The following is a 19,611-nucleotide window of genomic DNA, read 5'->3' as shown; positions in this document are numbered from 1 at the left end:
AGGTACAGGGGCTGACTTTGGGCTGTTCCTGTGTACAGCCTGGGGCTGGACTCGATGATCTACAGAGTGCCTTTCAACTCGGGGTGTTCTACGGCCCTACGGCTGTATCGCTGCTCGCGTTCTCACAGAAACAGCCGGCATCACTTGAGGCAGCTGAGAAACCCGACAGCCACCGCGTGTCGCGGAGCCGCGAGCGTCCCATCCCGCGCAGATGTTTGGCTTCGCAGGAAACCCTTCGTCCTCCGCCAACAAAGCCGCCGTCCGCCGCCATCGGCGGATCTCCTCGCGGCGCCCCTCCCGCCTCGCGCGCGCGCGGGCTGCCGGCGGCGGAGCGGGCTGCGCGTGCGCAGCGTGCGGGCCCCGGCGGGCGGGCGGAGCCGAGCGGCGCCGAGCGGAGCCGAGCGGCGCCGAAGCGAGCCGAGCCGTGGGAGCATTGTGCGTGCGGGCAGGACGGAGGGACGGACGCCGCGAGCCGCGCCGAGCGCCGCATTCCCGCCGCCGAGGCCGCCGCCCTGCCCCTCCCCTCCCTCCCCGAAGCCCCAGCAGCATGTCGGGCCGGTCGGTGCGGGCCGAGACCCGGAGCCGGGCGAAGGATGATATCAAGCGGGTGATGGCGGCCATCGAGAAAGTGCGCAAATGGTGAGCGGGCCGCGCCGCGCCGGGACCCCGCGCCGCTCCCCTTCCTCTCCCCAGCGCCCCGCGGGGGCCCGAGCCCGGCGGGCGGCCGCGGGGGGCGGGGAGCGGCGGCACCCAGAAGCCATTTCGCCGCTGCCCGTCACTCGGAGGCGGCGGCGGCGTGAGGGCGAGAGGCGGCTCCATTGTGCGGCCGACCCCCGGCCCGGAGCCCGCATCGCCCCGGAGCCCCTCGGCCGGGCTGTGCGCGGAGGGCTCCGTGCGGCGCTGCTCCTCGGGAGCGTCTTTCTTCTCAAAGAGCGTTCCGAATCCGGCTGTGAAACTCCACCAGCCCGCTCTTAATTCCCACGTATCCCTTAACCCCGCAACTTTCCGAGCTGTGCGTTAAGCCAACAACTTCGCGAGGTTTGTGGAGCTTCGCGGGCGCCTCCCCGCGTAACGCCGTGCGGCCGCGACCCCGAGCGAAGCAGGAGAGGGAATACGTGCCGCCTGGTTTGTCCTGTTGTGTGTTTAAAGGCTGGAGCGGCACTTTCCTTAGGCCTGCAGCGTGTTTGGGCATTTTCTCCTTTTGTCTTTTTTTTTTTTTTTTCTCCTGCTCGTATCGTGGGAATCAGCACGAGGTGTTGGAACGATGTGCTCGCACTGTTGTTGCGGTGTTTCCAGGTGGGATAAGGAGCTGTGCCACCCTGGCCCTCTTTCTCCCACTGAGTTGGAGTCTTTGTGTCTTTTGTGTGGAGCTTTGAAAGCGTTTAAATGTTTGAAACCCATAGAGAGCCTTGTCTTTCTGTGACAAAATAAGGAGTGTTTCTGTTACCGTCACAGACGCCGCTTAGGTTTTGTTAAAAATAACAGAAATAGGCATGCTTGCTTTTTCTGGAGGCACGGATTTGTTGCTTCTTGAGCACAATTATGGGCCAGTTGGCCAGAGCTGCACAAAGGACAGAACGTGTGCCTGATAATGCCGGGCACGGGATGGGGATTTCAGAGAATCCACCCGTTGTGTATGGAGCCGAGCAGCCCGGCAGTGCAGTTCGTGTTCAGGAACTCTCTTCTGCTTGCTGCTGTTTTTAAGAGCTGTTTGTTTAATGACGGGTCAGCTTCAAAGGGTTGGAACCGCGTGCAGTGATGAGACGGTGCTTCTGATCACACAGCCACGTTGTTGGCTGTGTGGGACTGTACTATTTTGGATGTAGGTATTTCATTCATGAGCGCAGCTTACCTCCTTTGAGTCCTGGTTTGTGGATGTTGGAGAGGGGCAGAAGCAGGAGTTGATCATTCAAAAGATTTGTCTGGTTCTTTTTCCCTCGGTGAGGGCACTCTGCCATCAAGTCAGTTGCTACGGCTTCACCTGTGAAACAAATCTTATGGCACTGATAGATTTTGTATGCTTTAACCCTCACCAGAACCACCTTGCTTTAAGCATGAGTGTCTAAGCTTTGGGATTGTCTGGGCTGTGTTGGGTGAGGAAGAATTGTCTTGGCCCACAAATAAAAAATGTGTATAAGTATGTATGTAAGTAACAAAACTTATTTTTATTAAAACTTTAAAGAGGGCAGCGAAACCATGAAACTAATAGATTGGACAAGTGTGCAGTTTCAAGGGTTACTGCACAGAATCATGCAACTATCAATCTATAAATCTATCTATCAATTTCTTCTCCTTATGGTTAGAAGTATTCATGTGGCTTTTTGTGTGTGCATCTCACAAGTATCTCCTTGAACCATTTTTCCTATTTTTTAAGGCAGTCATGGATTGATGGTGAATCTCATGATTCCCTCCCACCTGCAGTCAAGAACAGTGGGGAAATTAGCCAGTATTCTGTGGTTTAAGAACGCTTGTGTTTTGAGAAGATTTGTGCTGTGAAACTGAACTTTATGCACCAGGAATTCTTGCGTCTTGAGAGGAGCCACATAGGCAATTTCAAGTGTGCATTTTCATTTGCTTAATGGGAGCAATTTGTTGCCATCCACGGCTCTTCTGTGGAGATGCAGCCGCTGAAGATTAAAATACTTTGCATACAACAGAATTTTCTGGGACACGAGCACTTGGAGTGCTGCATTTCTGAACCAAACAGGAGCAGAGTCAGGTCGTGCACACTGTGAATGTTGAATGGCTCCAGTGCGTGCTGCCCTGCTTTATTGATGTGGGAAGGCAGCCTTGCTTTGCAGTGCTGCTGTGTGCTCCTGTTGCCACATCTCCATATGGGCACGTGGGAAATTGCTTTCCATCAGGGCAGACTCCATTCCTTGGAAAATACATATTGCATTCTTAGACAGTGTGCCCTACATTGCTTGTCTTCACGTGTTTGTAGGGAGCCTGGTGCTTCTGGTGTTACTGCAGCTTGGCTGAGAGTAGTAAACAGTGAAGTTGTTAGGATTTTATCTTGAGATTAATGCAGCCTTATCTCCTTTGTTTAAACCACTCCCGTGAATGAGCTTCTATTTTAGAAAACATCTAGCACGTGTCTTGCAGGATACATGGTTGTGTTGCATTTATGTGGCAGCAGCGTTAAATCTTCATAACCGAGAGTTTTTGAACTTTCTTTTTAACCATACTTACTTTTCTTTCAGTCTAGCTGGAAGAAAAACTAAGAATAAATGTAGTGATGTGAGATGTAAAAGGTACAGGGTTATTTGTGTTTTAAAGGTTGATAGGTATGTGCAGATTCTAAATAGTTCTCAACAAGAGAGGGGCAAAAAGTACTGTGCCCTCAGCTAGCATAGGAAAGCAGTGGAAATGCTCTCACAGATGCTGGATTTATTAAATGAAATAAAGCACAGTTTTTTGCAGAAGGAAGTGTGATGTAGCAGGCAAGTACTGGAGTGCTGAACTTTGGGACAGATGCACAAACGTTTCTGCCCCAATTTGGCTGCTGGGAATAGGGATCCTGGTCGAGAGAATGCAGCAGGATGAGGAAAACTCAGTGCACTGACTTGTCATCGACTTGCAGGATCTTTGCATAAGTAATTTGGCCATTTTCTATCTCATTTATCGAAGCTTTACATCATGTCTTAAAGAAGAGATGAGCTTGGACCACTGCTGGAAGTAGTATCAGAATGTGCTATGCATCTGTTACAGAAAAGAACTGGTTGTAGGAGAGGCATGACTTTAGAACAAAGCACATTGTGTAAGAGATGCAGAGTAACCGTAGGCCATGAGATGATGTGACTGGTAATGTAGGTTGGGATCTCTTGCTGTAACTAGCTATAGTAGAACTTCTAGACAGTGTGGCTGTCCATTTGTTGTCTCCATTCAGGCTTGCTAAAATATTTTTACATGGTATGTAATGCTCTGCGAAGGAGCTTCTGCAGATTTTCCTGCCCTTGCTACCTTCTTAAAATAGATTTCACTTCAAAAACTCGTTAGGGTACAGAACTTCTTAATATGATGTGTTTGGAGAGGGATGCTGCTGCCAGGTTGCCCTGTTGGCCAGGCTGTGGTGGCCCTGTGGCTGCCTGCAAAGGCTGCAGTTTGCCTGGTGGCAGCTGAAGTAAAAATACCCGGTGTGTGAGGGAACTGTTCTGAAGTACTCTAGCAGTCCAAACACAGTTACCATGGATGAATTACAATATGGATTTTCTGGCTCATGGTTATTTCTTTTTGAGCCAGAATATGTTCGCTGACTTCAGTGCAAGTTGGATGTATGTAAAAGGTAGAATTTTGTCATGTGTAAACTGTGTTTCTCATTACTGTAAGAGAGGCTGTGTGCTACAACGTGGAACTCAACAGAACTCTGTTAAAAACGTGCTGGCACGTATGAGTTGGAGGCTGCTGCTGCAGCATGCTTGGCTGAAGTTACAGAGCAGGGGCCCTTGACCATTCGTGTTTGACCATTACTGTTTGTCCACTCACGCTACTTTATACTTCATTGTATTTGCAGCATGGTCAAGAAACACCCTGTGTATTTGGTGCTACTTCACGTTAGTCACTGGACAAACATCTGCATAGAAATAGGCGTGCTCTGAAAGCAAGCTTCCATTTCAAAAACATTTCATTTGTGCATCTGACAGCACTTTGTGTGTATAATAATGGCATTTTCTTTCCCATCCCCCTTTCTCCTTTGCTTGATCCCACAGGGAGGTCATAATTCTGTGATTTTCACCAAACTCTGTTGCAATGCAAGTGAGTGTGATGTGATAAATTCAGCATTATGACGTCACTTCATGATCATCAACAGAAGATGGGGTATGTGGGAGCAGATCCTTGTGTAAATACAAAGCACTGTGATGAATGGTAGTCACGGTAAAAAGCCAAACAGGCGTGAAAGCCTTTTCTTGAATGATGATATATTGGCAGCCAAGGCTTTCTGTTTCTGTGCCATCAAATGTTTCTAGCACTTGTCGCTGCTGCAAAAGCTGCCTTGACACTTTATGTATGAGTGTAATATACACTGCCGTGTTTGCTCACCAGTTTATTACTTTTATACATGGCATTTATACTCAATTTTGTAGCTTTAGTGTTAATAAACAAAATATAAATACATTTAAGTGTCTTGGGCTATTTGAAATGGGAAAATGAGTATATAATTATATAACTTCCAGGATATTAAGATGCCTTGGGCATAACCACTAAAGAAGTGTTGATATTAATGCTTACCCTACCTATCCTTGGCTGTCCTTAAAGTGCTGTGCAGATATGGTTCAGAATTTAAAAATGCTTTAACACGGTTGCAGATACACACATGGGTTTTGTTTCCATTGTGTAATCTAGTTTCTGCATTGACTGTAACCAAAATGTTTATGATACTTTTCAGTGTGGAAGATTACAGCAAGGGAAATTATAGTATGTATTTTAAGTTACGCCATTTCCTTTGTTTTTGTGTTTGGGTCATTCGTGGGCAAACAGAAGTCTTGAAATCAGAAAAAAAAAGTTTATATATATATATATGTATAGTGAAACTATGGAGTTTGTTAGTTAGATGTGGACAGGTGAAATTGAGAACTGCCGCACTTTTAGCCTGGTGAGCTGTCAGGCTGATGGTGAGCTTTCACCTTTTCCAGTCCACTGCTCAACGTGTGGATCAGTGTCTGTAATGGAGTACAGTGCCATAGAAATTCTAACCCAGTGGTTGCCTACCAAAGGTGAAACAGCATCAGCGGGTGCAGATCTGGGCAGCATCTCAGGATAAATGGATTCGGCAGCAGATGGGTTTTGTGGGTGGGATGTGTTTCCCAACAGAAAGGGGACAGGAGCTCACAAATGCCACGATTCCACTCCAGCAACTGGTCTCTGAGAATAGTTACTGATCTGGGCAGCACTTAGCAAACTTCAGTTTTTGTAGGCAGTGCAAATAAATTGTCAGCTCTAAAGAAACAAAAAGCAGTGTCCGTGTTCAGCAGTGGTGACTTTACACGAAAGATAAAACATGAGGATTCAGAGTAGGACTGGCTTGGGGGGGTGATTTTTGTGTTGATTCTTAATGGAAATACTGTAAATGTTACAGATAATAACCTGAGCTTTGTGTTTGCCATACGCATCTTAAATTCTGGAGTTTGTGCTGTTGATCTTAAATGTCTGAAAATCATTACATTTCTTTGTTAACAGCCTTATGTTTGTGCTGCCATCTTTTTTCCTATTAATACTTTTCTGGTCTTAAACTGACAACACTGCAAATGCTTACAGTGTAAAAATATTTGAATAACAGCAGTTTGATGTCTGGTTTTCTTTTTAATCGTGTTTGCAGGATTGGGATGTTGGTGTACTTCCATCACAGAATATCCCTGTTCCCATTGATGTCTGAATTACTATGTATTGAAATCAGAAAAAAAAAATATCCCTGTAGCTGAAGGTTATCAGTGGTATTTAGAAGCTCAGAAGAATTAAAATGTCAGGGCTAACTTAAATACTAGAAGGAAAAGTTACTAATATAGGTTTCCTCCTGTGTTCTACAGTCTGTCCAGTGAAGATGCTGTGTGAGGCTGCTTTGAGATGCTAACAGGTATCTTGAACTTTTGGTTTTCCAGTGCAGCATCTCTAAGTAATATTTTGCTGTAGGAAAAGGCTGAAATCTTGGTTTAAAGAAAGAAAGAAAGATTTATTCACCTCTCCTACACCCAAACCAAAAGCCCAACTGGTTTTATTTCCATGACTTCAAAGGTTTTCCAAACTAGAAATGAGCTTAGTTTGACTTGTTTTCTTAAAAAATGTATACAACATGGTCATGTCTTCACAATTAAGTATGCTCTCATTACTGACATGCTCTCATCTCCACTCTCATTTTTATCACCCAAGCAGTAGAGCTCCAAATTAGTCTAACATTGTTTCTTGGCATACTTCAGCCATCTAGTGTACATAAATGGATGTATCTAAACACACAGAGCAAAAGCTGCTCTAGGAAGAACCTTGGGAAAGAAACAGATCTGAAATAGTTCTGCGCTTTAATTAAAATGTACTTGTGGACAGATCCAAAATGCTCAAATTGTCATTTATAGCTTCTCTTTTTTTAAACAGGGAAGTGTCTCCTCTAAAGGAGAAACAAACAGGTTTGGTTTTCATAGCTAAAACAAGTAGTAAGGAGGATGTTTGTGGCATTTGTACAATGTGGCTGCTTTAGATGCTGGAAGCCCTTTCTAAAAATGGAGATATCACATATGTATTTGAAGTCACATCCAGCTTCTCCCATCCTGCAAAGTACATTATTATTATTTTAATCTGTACATTCCAGAATTCCAAAACCAATTTAAATGTGTTTTTAAAAATGAAATAACAAAAATGCTTGAGGTCTCATGCCAAATTAAATTCAAATGTTCCTGAATATTTAAGGGAATTAGTCCTTGTTGGTAGCTTTAAACTGATCTGTTTGCAGAGCTCTGTTGCAAACCCAGGAACCAGCAGTGGTGATCTGTGACCTGAGAACTGATCACAGAGATGGGATGAAATTTCTCTGACGTTCTGAACCTTGCTTTAATGTTCTCATGCAGAGAGCTCGAGGAGTTCCTCCTGTAACTGAGTGCTCAGCATCCATTCCATCTCCGCACTCTGTGACCCCCAGTGCAGTGACACCCTCCGGTCACATTTCCTTTGCAATTTGTCAGTGTTATGACTTCATGGCTGGCTGGCAGGGGTCTGCAGAGTGCTGTAGGTTACGCGTTTCCCCCGATAGTGCTCTCAGCCTTCCCTATCCAAGCTAGCCAGGCTTTCCTGAGTCTGAATTCTGCATCACAGCACATAGCGGTACCAGTAGGGCTGTTGGTTCTAAGGCCAGGGCTTCAGAGTTATCTGATAGGAGTGTTGAGCAATTATTAAATTGCTAGAAGCAAATTTCTACCCAGAAAGAAACTTCAATTGATCAAAATGCATTTAGTTTTTTAATACCATTAAGCAGCTTCGTGATAATCAACACACGCTGGTCTGTCTAAAACTGCTTCTGCTCTCTAGAAAATTCTAAGTGTTAAATCTGCATTTTCATTAGCTGCTCTTCTTAGTTGAATTGTTAGTGCTGATGTTATTACTGCTACTGCAGTTACTCACCAGTCAAGTAACAGCCCTCAGAAATGTGGAGGCTAGCAGTGCTCTGACAAAGGTTTGAAATGCAGAGAACAATTTGCAAAATGCAGTTCTAAAGACGATGTAATAGAGATCATCCTACTTACTAGCCTATTTAAATCCTTGACAACTTACAATAGTAGATCGCTTTGTTTTGAATACGAATTTCAACTTTAACTTCTCCTGTATTGTAATTTTACAGGGAGAAGAAGTGGGTGACAGTTGGCGACACATCCCTACGGATTTACAAATGGGTGCCGGTAACAGAGCCCAAGGTCGATGATGTAAGTATCCTGCAGATGGCTGGCATTCTTCAAGGTGTAGAGACTCACCTTCAGGGAAAGCTGAACAAAAGATGCTGTCTGTTCTTTGAGCTTCTAAGCTAAGTCTGGTGTGGGTCCCCGGAGCCTTTGGATGGAACGGCTCTAGAGACAAGGTTGATTGCTGCAAGAAGTGATATTGACGGTTCATTAGGTGGCAAGTCTTCAGAGTCAACTTGTATCAATTCTCAGATAACTGTTACACAGTTGTCTTGAAACTGATTTTGAAACATTCTTCAACATAATGATTGATGGGGGTGAGGATGGGAACAAGGTATCAGTGACGTTGTGTTCCTTTTCTCCTTGATGCTCGAAGGGAAAGGAGGCACTTTGCAGAGTATTGTCTGGGCATTATTTGTGTTTTGCTAAAAAAGACAGGCGCAAAACACTGAAGTAAAAGTACGAAACCTCAGTGGAGCCGATATCTCTTGTGTTAAGATAGCCAGCCCGAGCAGTACGGTCCATGGGCTTCTAATGTAACATCTGTTTTTGATAAATGTTTGGTGTGTGCATCGTGTTTATATTCTGGTGTGCACTGTTCATTTGCCATAATATAATGGCATAGAAATAACAAATGTAAAAGTCAAAGTTGATTATAATAATAAATAAAAATTGTTTTTCAGTATCAGTTTTACTTGTAACTTATAATAGAGGTTCTGTTGTAGAGATAAAATTAAGCCATGGTTCCACAGTAAATTAAATGTGCAGCAGGATATATGTATATCCTATGAATGTATGGCTTTCAGATGAGGTAGTATCACAGTTGTCTCAAAATTGACTCAAAGACCAAATTCAAGACCTGTGGTTGATTGATGTTGTTTTACTTGAGGTTATTTCTTCTGGTGCCTTTGGTTGTACCACAGGCTTACATGACAGTCGGAGTTGTGGTAAGCCTTCTGTCATCTTTCAGAGCTTGAGCAGCATCTCTGCAAAATAACCATTTTTGAATTGGGAAGCTTTTCTGATTTCTTTACAGATATTTGTTCTATCTTTCTAGTTATTGAATGCTTGGTCTTGATTTTATTATTGTGTTCCATTCTGGGACAGGAAGCTGTGTGCAGGGAGAGAAGTTACTTAGGCTCGTGGCTTCTGAAAATGATGGGTACTATGAAAGCTTGAAATAGAATTTCTGTTGAGTCTGTGGATGGATTTTCAAAGTGACTGGAACCTAAAGTCAGAATGAGCTCATATATGGTGTCTATATGCAGAGTTTAATTGATGTTTTTTGAGCTATAATCTTCACCCCTCCCCGCCATTCACATGTTCCAAAGTCACTTTGTTATTTCTTTGAACTGGAATTAAGCTCTGTCCTTCAACTACTTTTTGAAGGCTGTTGTGGAACCTCATTGTTTTGATGGTTGAACTTTTTTAAATGAAAAACAACCCCTCAAACCCACCTTTCAGCTGAAATTGCTCAGTAATTTCTCAGTACCTCTCTTGTGCCAGATGTGTTCTCTTACTTTCAGAAAAGCTGAGAGATCTTCCCCTCTGAACTTCCGTTTTGCAAGGATAAAGAAGTCTGTGTGGTTTCACCTCTATTTTATGTATTAGAGAATAGAATCTGGATCCTTTAATTTGCTCTCTCTGAAGTAATAAAGCAATTAAGAAAGCCTGATAGTCTATGTGACTTGAAGGGAAAAATCTTTCCAGATCTCACTTGCCGAATTTCTTCTTTAGTCTTAGACTGTTTGATTTGATTTCCTTCCCTTGTTGGAGAATGTTGTCTTAACCAAATACAAGGGTTGGTGAGCGGCCTTCCAAGAGTTGGGCTTTTAATTGTCTTCTCAGCAGGCGAGCAGAGTCCTCCAAAAGCAGTGCAGCTGGCTCTTTCTCCTGTGAGACTGATTACGTCACCTCTTAATTGAAAATGCTGCATCCCTTAGCAGACGCGGATTTCCCACGTGATGGATGCCAATGTCTCTTCCTTTGTTTTACTGCTTGCAGTCCATACTGCTGTTTGGTCACGAGCCTGTTGTGACCTATTGTCCACGTAGGACTATATTGTGTATGCTCTCTATTTTAGGCCAGTCTGATTTCTCTTAATCCATTGTTGAATTTTAATGAAGAAACAGCATTAGATATAGAGAAGGAGGAGGTTTCTGCAGCATAGGTTGTTGAGAAAGGTAAAAAGCCTTCTCTTCAGTGTCAAAATCCTGAATCTGTTATCATTCCTGTTATGAACACACTCCTGTTGTCTGGGTGTGTTCTGAAGCTTCCTAATCTAAAGGGGGGCATGCACTGAGTTTGGTAGCAGTATGCTGATATGTGTAACCCATAAAGTAAGCGGAGTTAAGCAGTCAGAAATCGGGTAGCTCATGAATCTTCGGCCCTGCCCCCATCAATGTTCTTCGTTTTTCCCCGTATGGCAGAGATCCTTTTGACCTTGCTTTTACAGTTGGTTACAAAGTTACCTGCCGGCATCTCCCTAGTTCTTACCGTAGGTTTTGGCAAGCTGTTGAATCATTGTGCCTCTGATTCTCAGCTGACGGGAGGAGGGGTGGTATTGAGAACTGTTGTACTTTTTTTTCCTATTTTTACAAAAATAGCGCAGTTTAAAGACAAAAAAAATGATTAAGTGCTGACTGCTGCTAGAATGTCTGGGTAAAAACCTGTGTGCCCTGGTGTTTTGTGTCATAAAGTGCACAATTAAAAAGACAGCCCTGCCATTACCAGGACCGATTCATTATTGGTATCATCAGCACTTATCTCCTTCGTTTGTTTCTCCCATGAAGTTAGGTGCTCACAGAAGTAATGAGTGGAAAGGGCTTCGTATTTAAACTTTTTTGAACTTTGCTTGTTGTCATTATTCTGTTCTTTTGGTGGTTTTTGGTTTTTGTTTTCTTTATAGTGACCGTGTCATTTGTTAGTGGTACCTTTTGTTTTTCAGAAAAATAAGAATAAGAAGAAAGGCAAAGATGAAAAATGTGGCTCCGAGGTGACAACTCCAGAGAACAGCTCCTCTCCAGGGATGATGGACATGCATGGTGAGTGGGAGAAGGTCAGCACAAATTACCCTATTACACTGCTGGGGAAGTGTAAGCTAACTGTGTCGAATCCTCCGTTGCTCAGTTTGAATCAAAGTGAGAGTGGCGTCAGATACTTGCTCTTTACCTTGGATTTCTGTTCTGTGGATGTCCCAACAGTTGTTTAAATACCTTTTTTTGGGTCTCTGTACGTGGAGGGAATATGTTAGTGGAGCTATATGTGAAAATAAAGCTGTCAATATCTACTATCCAAATGTTACGCTCCTACTTACGCTGAGTAAGTAACTGTCAAGCTTGCTGCTTGCGGAACTGGAAGACCCCCAAAGCCTTGGTGGCACCTACTATTGTTTGTACAGGTTCTGTAGTTATTTAAGGGAAGAAGAGAGTCAGAGCAGAATTCAGTGAGAGTCATGAGAGCAAGCTGTGGTTCTCCTGCATCTTCTTTCTGCCTTGACTTGGTGAAATGAACTGGCTAAGAAAATGTTTTTTGCTTCCCAGTCAGACAGTTTAAAAACAAAAACAAAAAAACCCTGCAACTTGTTGACTGTTAGTATGACATTTATGACAAAGGAACATGCACAGCTCTATTTTAATTTTTTACTTTCTAGGTGTTTGGATAGCAATTATGGTTGAGAATGCAGCACTGTTTGAGCTGATAAGAGAGGATCGTGTTTTGGCGGGATGTAATTTTTTCACTTCAGCTTTATTTGCATTTTTATTGCTACTTGATTCGTTTTTGCAGTGTTTGCAGTGAGTATGGTCTTGTGATTAAAGGACTGAGTATGTTATTCACAGACTGGATTAATTTTTCATCCATGTTGCAAACTTCCAATTTAATAATTTAATATTCTTAAGCCTTTTACCCCCATCGATGAATTGAATATAAAACAAGTATTATTGTTATTTTTAATTGTGTTTTTAACCCATATTGTACAATTTTGCTGTAAGCTTAATCTTATCTTCAAGCTGTTCTGACAAGAGATGGTCCAGCACTGGCTATGTGTTTCTGAAGTCCTTTAGATGTAGTGATTGTACAGATGCAGAGGGCGATGGATCACCTAACACGCTAATAACTTAATTAATGTTTTGCTGGGTTACTTCTCTTCAGGGATCAGGGTTTCAGTCTCAGTTCCGCCAGTTGGACTGGTTTAAAGATTACGGTAAGATTCACTGCTATCCATAAAGTATTAGCTGAGATATTTAAACCGCTGCCATTGGTTTTACAAAAGGAGGGCACAAGCAGCACAATTCCTGATCTGTGCTGCAGAAAGTTTTTATCATCGAGCTTCTCGAGTCTAGAGAGTATTCTGATAAATTATTTCTAAGATGCCGTTGCTTTTAGGACTGGCTGTTACATTGTGCTTTGATAGCACTGTGAGCTTTTTGACCTTGGGACACCCTTCTGAAACCAGCTGCTCATCAGAGCATTGTAGCGATGCAAAGGAAATTTTTAGCATGAATATTTAATTGGCCCTTTGTTAGCTGATCTATAAAATGAGGTGGCTCCAGTCAGCCTGTTTTATTCACATTACAAAGTTATGGGTTCTTTAAAAGAGATTGAAGTAAATGTTCTCTGTTTTATTGTATTTATTTACAGCATTTAGAAAACTCATGTAATTACAGCATGTGCTGCAAGAGCAAAAGTTGTGGTGGTACGGAGTAAGCCTGGTGTTAGTGTAAACGCTGCTGTGCTTGGTCTCCAACAAGCTAGGCTGTATCCTGCATTATCAGGATATTACAGGAAAAACATTTAAAAGAGGCAATTATGTTGTGCTTTTTATTCAGATCTTGTCAAATTGGACTTTCTTGTTTAAATCTCTTTTGTTAACAGATGACAATAGCAACCAGAGTTCAATAGCTGATGCTTCTCCGATAAAACAAGAAAACAGTAGCAATTCAAGTCCAGCACCAGAACAGAATTTGGCGACACAAGCAGATGGCACTGAAGTGAAGTCTGATGAAACTCAGTCAGAAGCAAAGGAACAACCTGGTTCAGAAGGTAAGCTGAAAGAGCACCCTTAAAGCCAGCAAACACTGTTACCCTTTAGTGTGATATCCTTTTCTTGTCCATTCTAAGGACTGAGTTATAACAGCTTGAAATAAATGGTTTTGAATTCTCAGCATCTAAATAAAAATGAACCATGAACTCTTGCTTACCAGTCATCCTTCCATTCAACAGGAAGGGCCAGATTGACACTCAAGTCCTTTTTAGAGAGGAAACAAACAAAAGAGTTTGTTGTCATAATCTCAGTCTTGAAAGAAGAACTAATTTGAAATAATGTTTAAAAAGTGACTGTTACCATTTAATCACTCAAACCTTAGAGTTACTGTTTTACTCTTTTGTAAGAGATGTTCATTACCTAGTGTGAAAGTAAAATGGAGGTGAGATACTTTAAATTGTATCGAATTTTTAATTGTGTAAGCTAAAATTGTTTTGCATTTTTTCTTAACATTGCTAGTTATTCAAAAGTTACTTCTGAATTCTGTCCTATTTTCTAAAAGCTGCAGTTGTACAGATGAAAGCTGCGTGTGGATTAAGAGATTGTTGTGAACCTCACTCTTTAAATGGCGTTTGGGTAATTGAAACATGTTCTGTATTTATGATCTGTGGAAGATAAGTGTCTTTATCCCCATTGTAAGAGATAAAATATGTCCTTAACACCGTTCTAATTATTTGGTTGCAGAATTCTTCCCATAGCAAAGCAATTAAATTATGCCTTCCTGATTAAGTCCTTAGCTCGGTAGATCCACAAACCAATTTAAATATAGTGCTTTTATCTGGGTAACACTGCAGTGATTACGTTGAAGTTGCCATTGTTAATGGGGATTAAATTACGACAACTCAATCATCACCAAACAGGAATAAAACAGAATGCTTCAAAGAGCATCTCAACGAGAATGTTTGTGATAGAGTGAAATGTAAAGATTTACTCCTAGGCCTGATACTGTCTGAACTCGTTTGTGTGAAGATGCTATGTAGCATGCGTGCTCACCTGACTAAATTTGGATTCAAAGAAAATCATACCAAGTTCTCTCAAGTTCTCTGGATTTGTTCCTGAGTGCTTTACTGTAAAACAAAAGGGAAAAGCAATGATAAAAAGCCACCCGTTGCTAGCGTTGCTACACAGTTAGGGATCCACTAACGATCACAACTGAGCCTTTTTCTGTAGCTGCCTCTTACTTCTGGTTCAAAGTCATTTTCCTTGCATTCATTGAGCCCTTTGCAAAGTTTATGTTGGAACTTGTTCGCTGATAGCACTGAGTTAGTTCTGTGTCACGGGTGCGTGAGAGTTTAGCTCCCTCTAGGGACTGAGTCCGGCAATCGTATGCTGCCGGTAGCATGAAGGCAAAGGCCTTGTGAAGTGGCAGTAGTGAGTGGTTTTGATTGTGGAGTTTGAAATTAATTCATTATCTTTGTGTTCTTATATATGTTATCGTTAATGGGAGTGGAATTTTTATTTCCTGATGAATGCTTTTGTTGATAATAATTTCTTGAAATTTCAGATACCTCTGATGAACAGAATTCACAGTCTTCAATGGAAAATTCCATGAATAGTTCAGAGAAAGCAGAAATTCAGTCCTCTGGAGAGAATGATCTACTTACAGAGGCATCAAAAAACTCTCAGGTAACCTTAAGCACAAAAGCCCAATTACTTAGGATTTGAAAAAAGAACATTTTTACCAAAAAGCAAATGAAAGGAGGCCAGTTGTATATTTAGGCTCATTTCCTAATGCAGTGGCAATAAAGCAGCCATAGAGTATTAGACGTATGTATACTTGGTGGTGTGGTTAATTTGCTTGCCTTCTTGCATTTCAGATAATTTGGTGAGCAGCACTACAACTGGTCTGGTTTACTTTTCATATTCCAGTACCAGGCTGTGTTAGTTGTGTAGGGAAATACTAAAATTTAGCCTTAACAACTGGTCTGGGCCTAACAGCTGTCAAGACCCCTTTGAGGACAATTTAGATGTAAAATGCTTTCTATCAAAGAAAACTCATACAGCAGCTGGGAAAGTGAATTTTTCTTAGATTCTGTTGACAAGGTGTTCTCATGTTGACTTGCCTAGAATACTGAAAACAATCCAGATGGATGGAAGAAGGAAATTATTGTAATTGTTCTGTTCACGCTGGGAGCCTCAGACAGGGCACTGTGGCCTCCTTAGTCTTTCCAAATGTTTCATGTTCTGTCCTGTAGAGGTTGCTTTGGCTATAGCAGGAGCAAATTCATGTGCACGTGGAGTTATGCTCAGGTGTGCAGTTGAGGGAAGTCTGGGTATAACCATGGATCGAGGCTGTTGCCTGGAACAATCCCTAGGGCATGTAGCCTGGAACTAGAAGTTAGTCCTTCTGAATAGAGAATACAAATGTGGTGAAGAAGCTGAAGTAAGATGTAAGTAGGGGGAGTGATTTTTGGAAGCAAATTGACTTGGTCACATCATTCTCTTATCCAAGGATGCTTTGTGTTTCACGAGTGACACGCCAGGGGATTTCTTGCTTCTTGTTTGATGTTTATGGCACGTGAAATTCAATGCAATGATAACATGATTGTTTTTCTTTCCCCCCTGCCATTAAGGACTCTGAAGGAGTGCCACCTTCTAAAAAGATGAAAGTAGAGGCTTCCCAACAAAACGTTGAAGAGATTTAGACTATAGATTTTTTTCTGGTCAGTTTTTATGTAAGGTACATCAGTGGGCTTAATTCTAGAACAACCTTACTTAAGCATCTTCTCTTGGATGAGGACAGAACTCCTAACTTTTCAAGTTACCAAGCAAAAATCCAAGAAAGCCTAACAAAGGTTTAACTTCTCAGACACTGAAAACTTTTTCCTGTGAAACAAACATTGAGAACTTTTAAGTTACTGTCTCTGAAATGGTTGGAGTAAACAACTCAGGAGGGGTCTACGCACTGTTTCTAAAGTCAAAATTACGATTATGTTGCTGCTGTATTTTTTTTTTTTTCATTTCTCTATTTAACATGTAAGATATTTAAGGATGGTACAGGTCAGGTATTAGCTTTCATGTGAAGTTCATTGTTCTGGCGCGATGTCTGCTTTTGTTTTGTGCCTTGTGTTCTGAAAACAGTGCTAACTTTTGACTTTTAAAAGTTGTTTTGCAACTGTCTCCTTTGCAAAGTGACCTATGTTTGTATAATACCATGTAGAAAGGCTTTTTGGTTTTTTTTGCTTTTTTTTTTTTTTTTTTGGAGGGGGGTTGTTTTGTTTTGTTTTTAATTTTTAAATCCCTGGTGCTTAAATTTTAACAGATACCAATCAGGAAGCCATTTTCACTCTTGGAGTCCAAGGAGAGAAAAGAGCTTGATATGTTATTTTAGCAGCTATAGTGGAGATCATTTATTGAATGCATGGCATTCGCAACTGTAAATTTGGTCTTCTAAATACTTAACTTCATCAGAAGTTAACATGATCTGTTTACCATTTATAGTCCAGATCTGAATATATAGTGTAACACAACAGTTAAAATACTTAGGTATTAGGTCCAGATCTCTGTACTGGGTACAACTTGCTTTACAGAAGAGTTCCACTGTGTATATAAATAGGATCAAAAGGATCGATGCACAATGAATTTATTTTCAATTGGACTTTTTTGATATGAGATTTTCACTGAACTGGATTTCATTGTACTGTTTATGTATAAGATGTTTACTTCTGTGTTCCAGGTTAATACTGTATTTGGGATTTTTTTTTTCCTTTCAGCAAGTCTTGTAAATAAGCCTTGTTGTTTGTCGTCTCTGCATCACTGATAGAAACGTTCCTTCCTATACAATTATGTCAAAGTGTGCTTGTGCTGACCTTAATTGAAAAGCACTAAGCATGTGCAACTCCCTTCAAAGCAGTGGCGTTTAGAAGTGCAGAACCATCTGCGAAGGTCTCATCTTTGGGGCCTGATCTTCCAGGGTGAGTGCCCAGCTAGAGCTGCTCGGTGTCGGTGGGAGCCACTTCTCACTGAGCTCTCCTCACGCACACAGGTGCATGTGCACACACGTGTATTGCTGGGTCAGGCCCTTTGTCTTCACTTTGTATGTGAGAGGTGGAGCTTGGAATTTAAACTATGATCTCACAGCTATGAAAATGGCTGCATATAGTTTGTAAGCGAAGAACTGTAAATACTTTTTTAAAGGAAAACAAAAATTGCTTCCAGTGGATACATTTTCATAATTAGCTCTTCATCAGGCTTATTTATTTCTGAATTCTCCAATAGTGAAAATGGCTTGCACTTAGACTACTGGATTGCGTCTGCAATTACCACTTTATTATGAAAAATAATGGGAAACTGGGGGGAGGGCAGCGGGGGAGCCAGGACTGGCGTTCCATAGGATGTTTGTAGGATTCAATTCCAAACAACGTATGACACTCAATTTCACAACTTTTCCTTTGTGTTGGAATAAACTTTTTGGATTTTAACTGAATAAAATTTGATTGCAAAACCATTTGTGAAAGAAGTGTGCTCCCTAAGAAGTTCTTGGGATTTCTGGTCTGATCACGAAGTCCATTAACGTTCTGAAAATAAGGAAATGAGGAGCCAAAAATTATGTTTGCACAACTTTATGCAATGAAATGGTAGAATTCTCTCTTGAATTGTGTGTATGCCTCAACTGTGGATAACTGGTCAATGATGATTGATTTGTATGTATATTACATTCAGATTTGTGATATTTTGTGAGAAGTTCTATTGATATATGAAATGGTCAAATTTAGAAAGATTCAAACTTTAAAATATTTTTGCTTTACTGTTTTTTTTTAATTTTTAATGCTAAAGCAAAACAAATCCGATGCCACCTTTGATAAGCAGTCATTTTTACTAATCCCTATCTCCAGGTGCATCACAGCAAGTTTTTAATTCTAATTTTGTAGAAGTTTCCAAGGGAATAAATAGATTTTTCGTTTAGAAACTAATTCCTGTACTTTAGGAAGAAATAAAATATATAAATAGCACTAAAAATACCTCAAATTTTTCATTAAATAGAAGCATTTATTGGCATTATTGACATCAATAGGTTTAATTATAAGCTTCCTTTTCTCTCCTGTGGCTTCTGCTCGGAACTGTTCATTGTTCTGTGGCTTACAAGACAAGGCATCATAATTATATTCTTAGAGCCTTTATTTCTAAAATAGTAATGTTTCATTTACAGCTTATATGGGATACACTCAGAACTTTTATTTTTAGCCAGAGATTCTAGTGACAACAGACAGCTGAACAAGCAGATAGATTTGGGTTCCTTAGATCAGTTATTGTCATTCTCTAAGAGAAGAGACTTTGGCATTACCTGGTATGAAGAAATCCAAAATAGTGTATAAGACTGTTATTAGTCTTAGTGAAGTGCCTGATAACATTTATGGGCCAACAGATGTGATTAAACATATTTTAATGCCAGAAAGTACAGATGGGACCAAACCAGAACATCAAATTCAAACCAGCCTGAGGTTTGAAACCAGATCTAAATCCAGTTGGTTTTGTTGGTTGTTTTTTTTTGTTTGTTTGTTTGTTTTTTGACTTGGACCTATCTCTACCAGAAACTTGTTTTCTCTGTAAAAGGTTTTATTGAAAGCATTGAGACGTGGAGCAAAAGGAGAGATGTAATTTTCTTCAAGATGACTGAAAGTTCTCATACAGCTAACGTTTTAGAAATAGTGCAAATTTCAAGAAGTGCTTCCTTGCTACAGTGCTGAATGTTGGAGCTTCAGTTACAAAACATAAAAAGAAAAAAAAAATAATAATAAAAAAAAGAAACTAGGAGCAAGCAAGTAAATTAGCTGAGTTTGTGGAACATGTGGGAAGGCCTTCCAAATAAGTGATTTACTCAGCCAAACATTTTATAGCAGAACTATTCCTTGGAATTTTTATGCTTGGGAAAGTAGTTGTTAAACATTCCAAAAAAAAGAAAAAAAAAAAAAAGTGCTGGCACTTACAAAACAACAAAAAAAAATTGACAAGGCAGTATAAAATAAGGTTTTGGGTGGCTATCTTCATACATAAACATTGTCATGTTTTGGAATGTTCTTTATATCTAAGGGCCTGTTAGAAGGTGTAAAGAATTTTGTTTTCTTCAATACCTAATCGTTTTCCATCTTATGATTTGTGTGTGTGTGTGTGTTGTACAGCAGTATAATTTTTCACTTATTTATTCCATCGGTAGTTATGGTTTGTACAATGTACAATGGTTTCATTTCA

General features: G+C 41.0%; 1 protein-coding gene across 2 annotated transcripts; it reads left to right on the top strand.

Moving 5' to 3' along the window:
- Positions 1–404: 404 nt before the first annotated feature.
- BCL7A (BAF chromatin remodeling complex subunit BCL7A) lies at positions 405–19,170 on the top strand. 2 transcript variants are annotated; one of them, XM_052691106.1, is made up of 7 exons: positions 523–639; positions 4,710–4,818; positions 8,321–8,402; positions 11,326–11,422; positions 13,254–13,421; positions 14,927–15,048; positions 15,996–19,170. In XM_052691106.1, the coding sequence occupies exons 2-7, from the start codon at positions 4,784–4,786 to the stop codon at positions 16,065–16,067; spliced, it is 576 nt and encodes a 191-aa protein (XP_052547066.1). In that variant the 5' UTR covers positions 523–639; positions 4,710–4,783; the 3' UTR covers positions 16,068–19,170. The 2 variants fall into 2 exon arrangements, with proteins under 2 accessions (XP_052547065.1, XP_052547066.1); XM_052691105.1 differs by lacking the exon at positions 4,710–4,818 and having other exon boundaries at positions 405–639.
- The last annotated feature ends 441 nt before the right edge of the window (positions 19,171–19,611 follow it).

The sequence above is a fragment of the Tympanuchus pallidicinctus genome, unplaced genomic scaffold, assembly GCF_026119805.1.
Source record: "Tympanuchus pallidicinctus isolate F22 unplaced genomic scaffold, pur_lepc_1.0 scaffold28, whole genome shotgun sequence".
NCBI classification, from domain to species: domain Eukaryota; kingdom Metazoa; phylum Chordata; class Aves; order Galliformes; family Phasianidae; genus Tympanuchus; species Tympanuchus pallidicinctus.
This window is presented reverse-complemented; position numbering and strand designations above follow the sequence as displayed.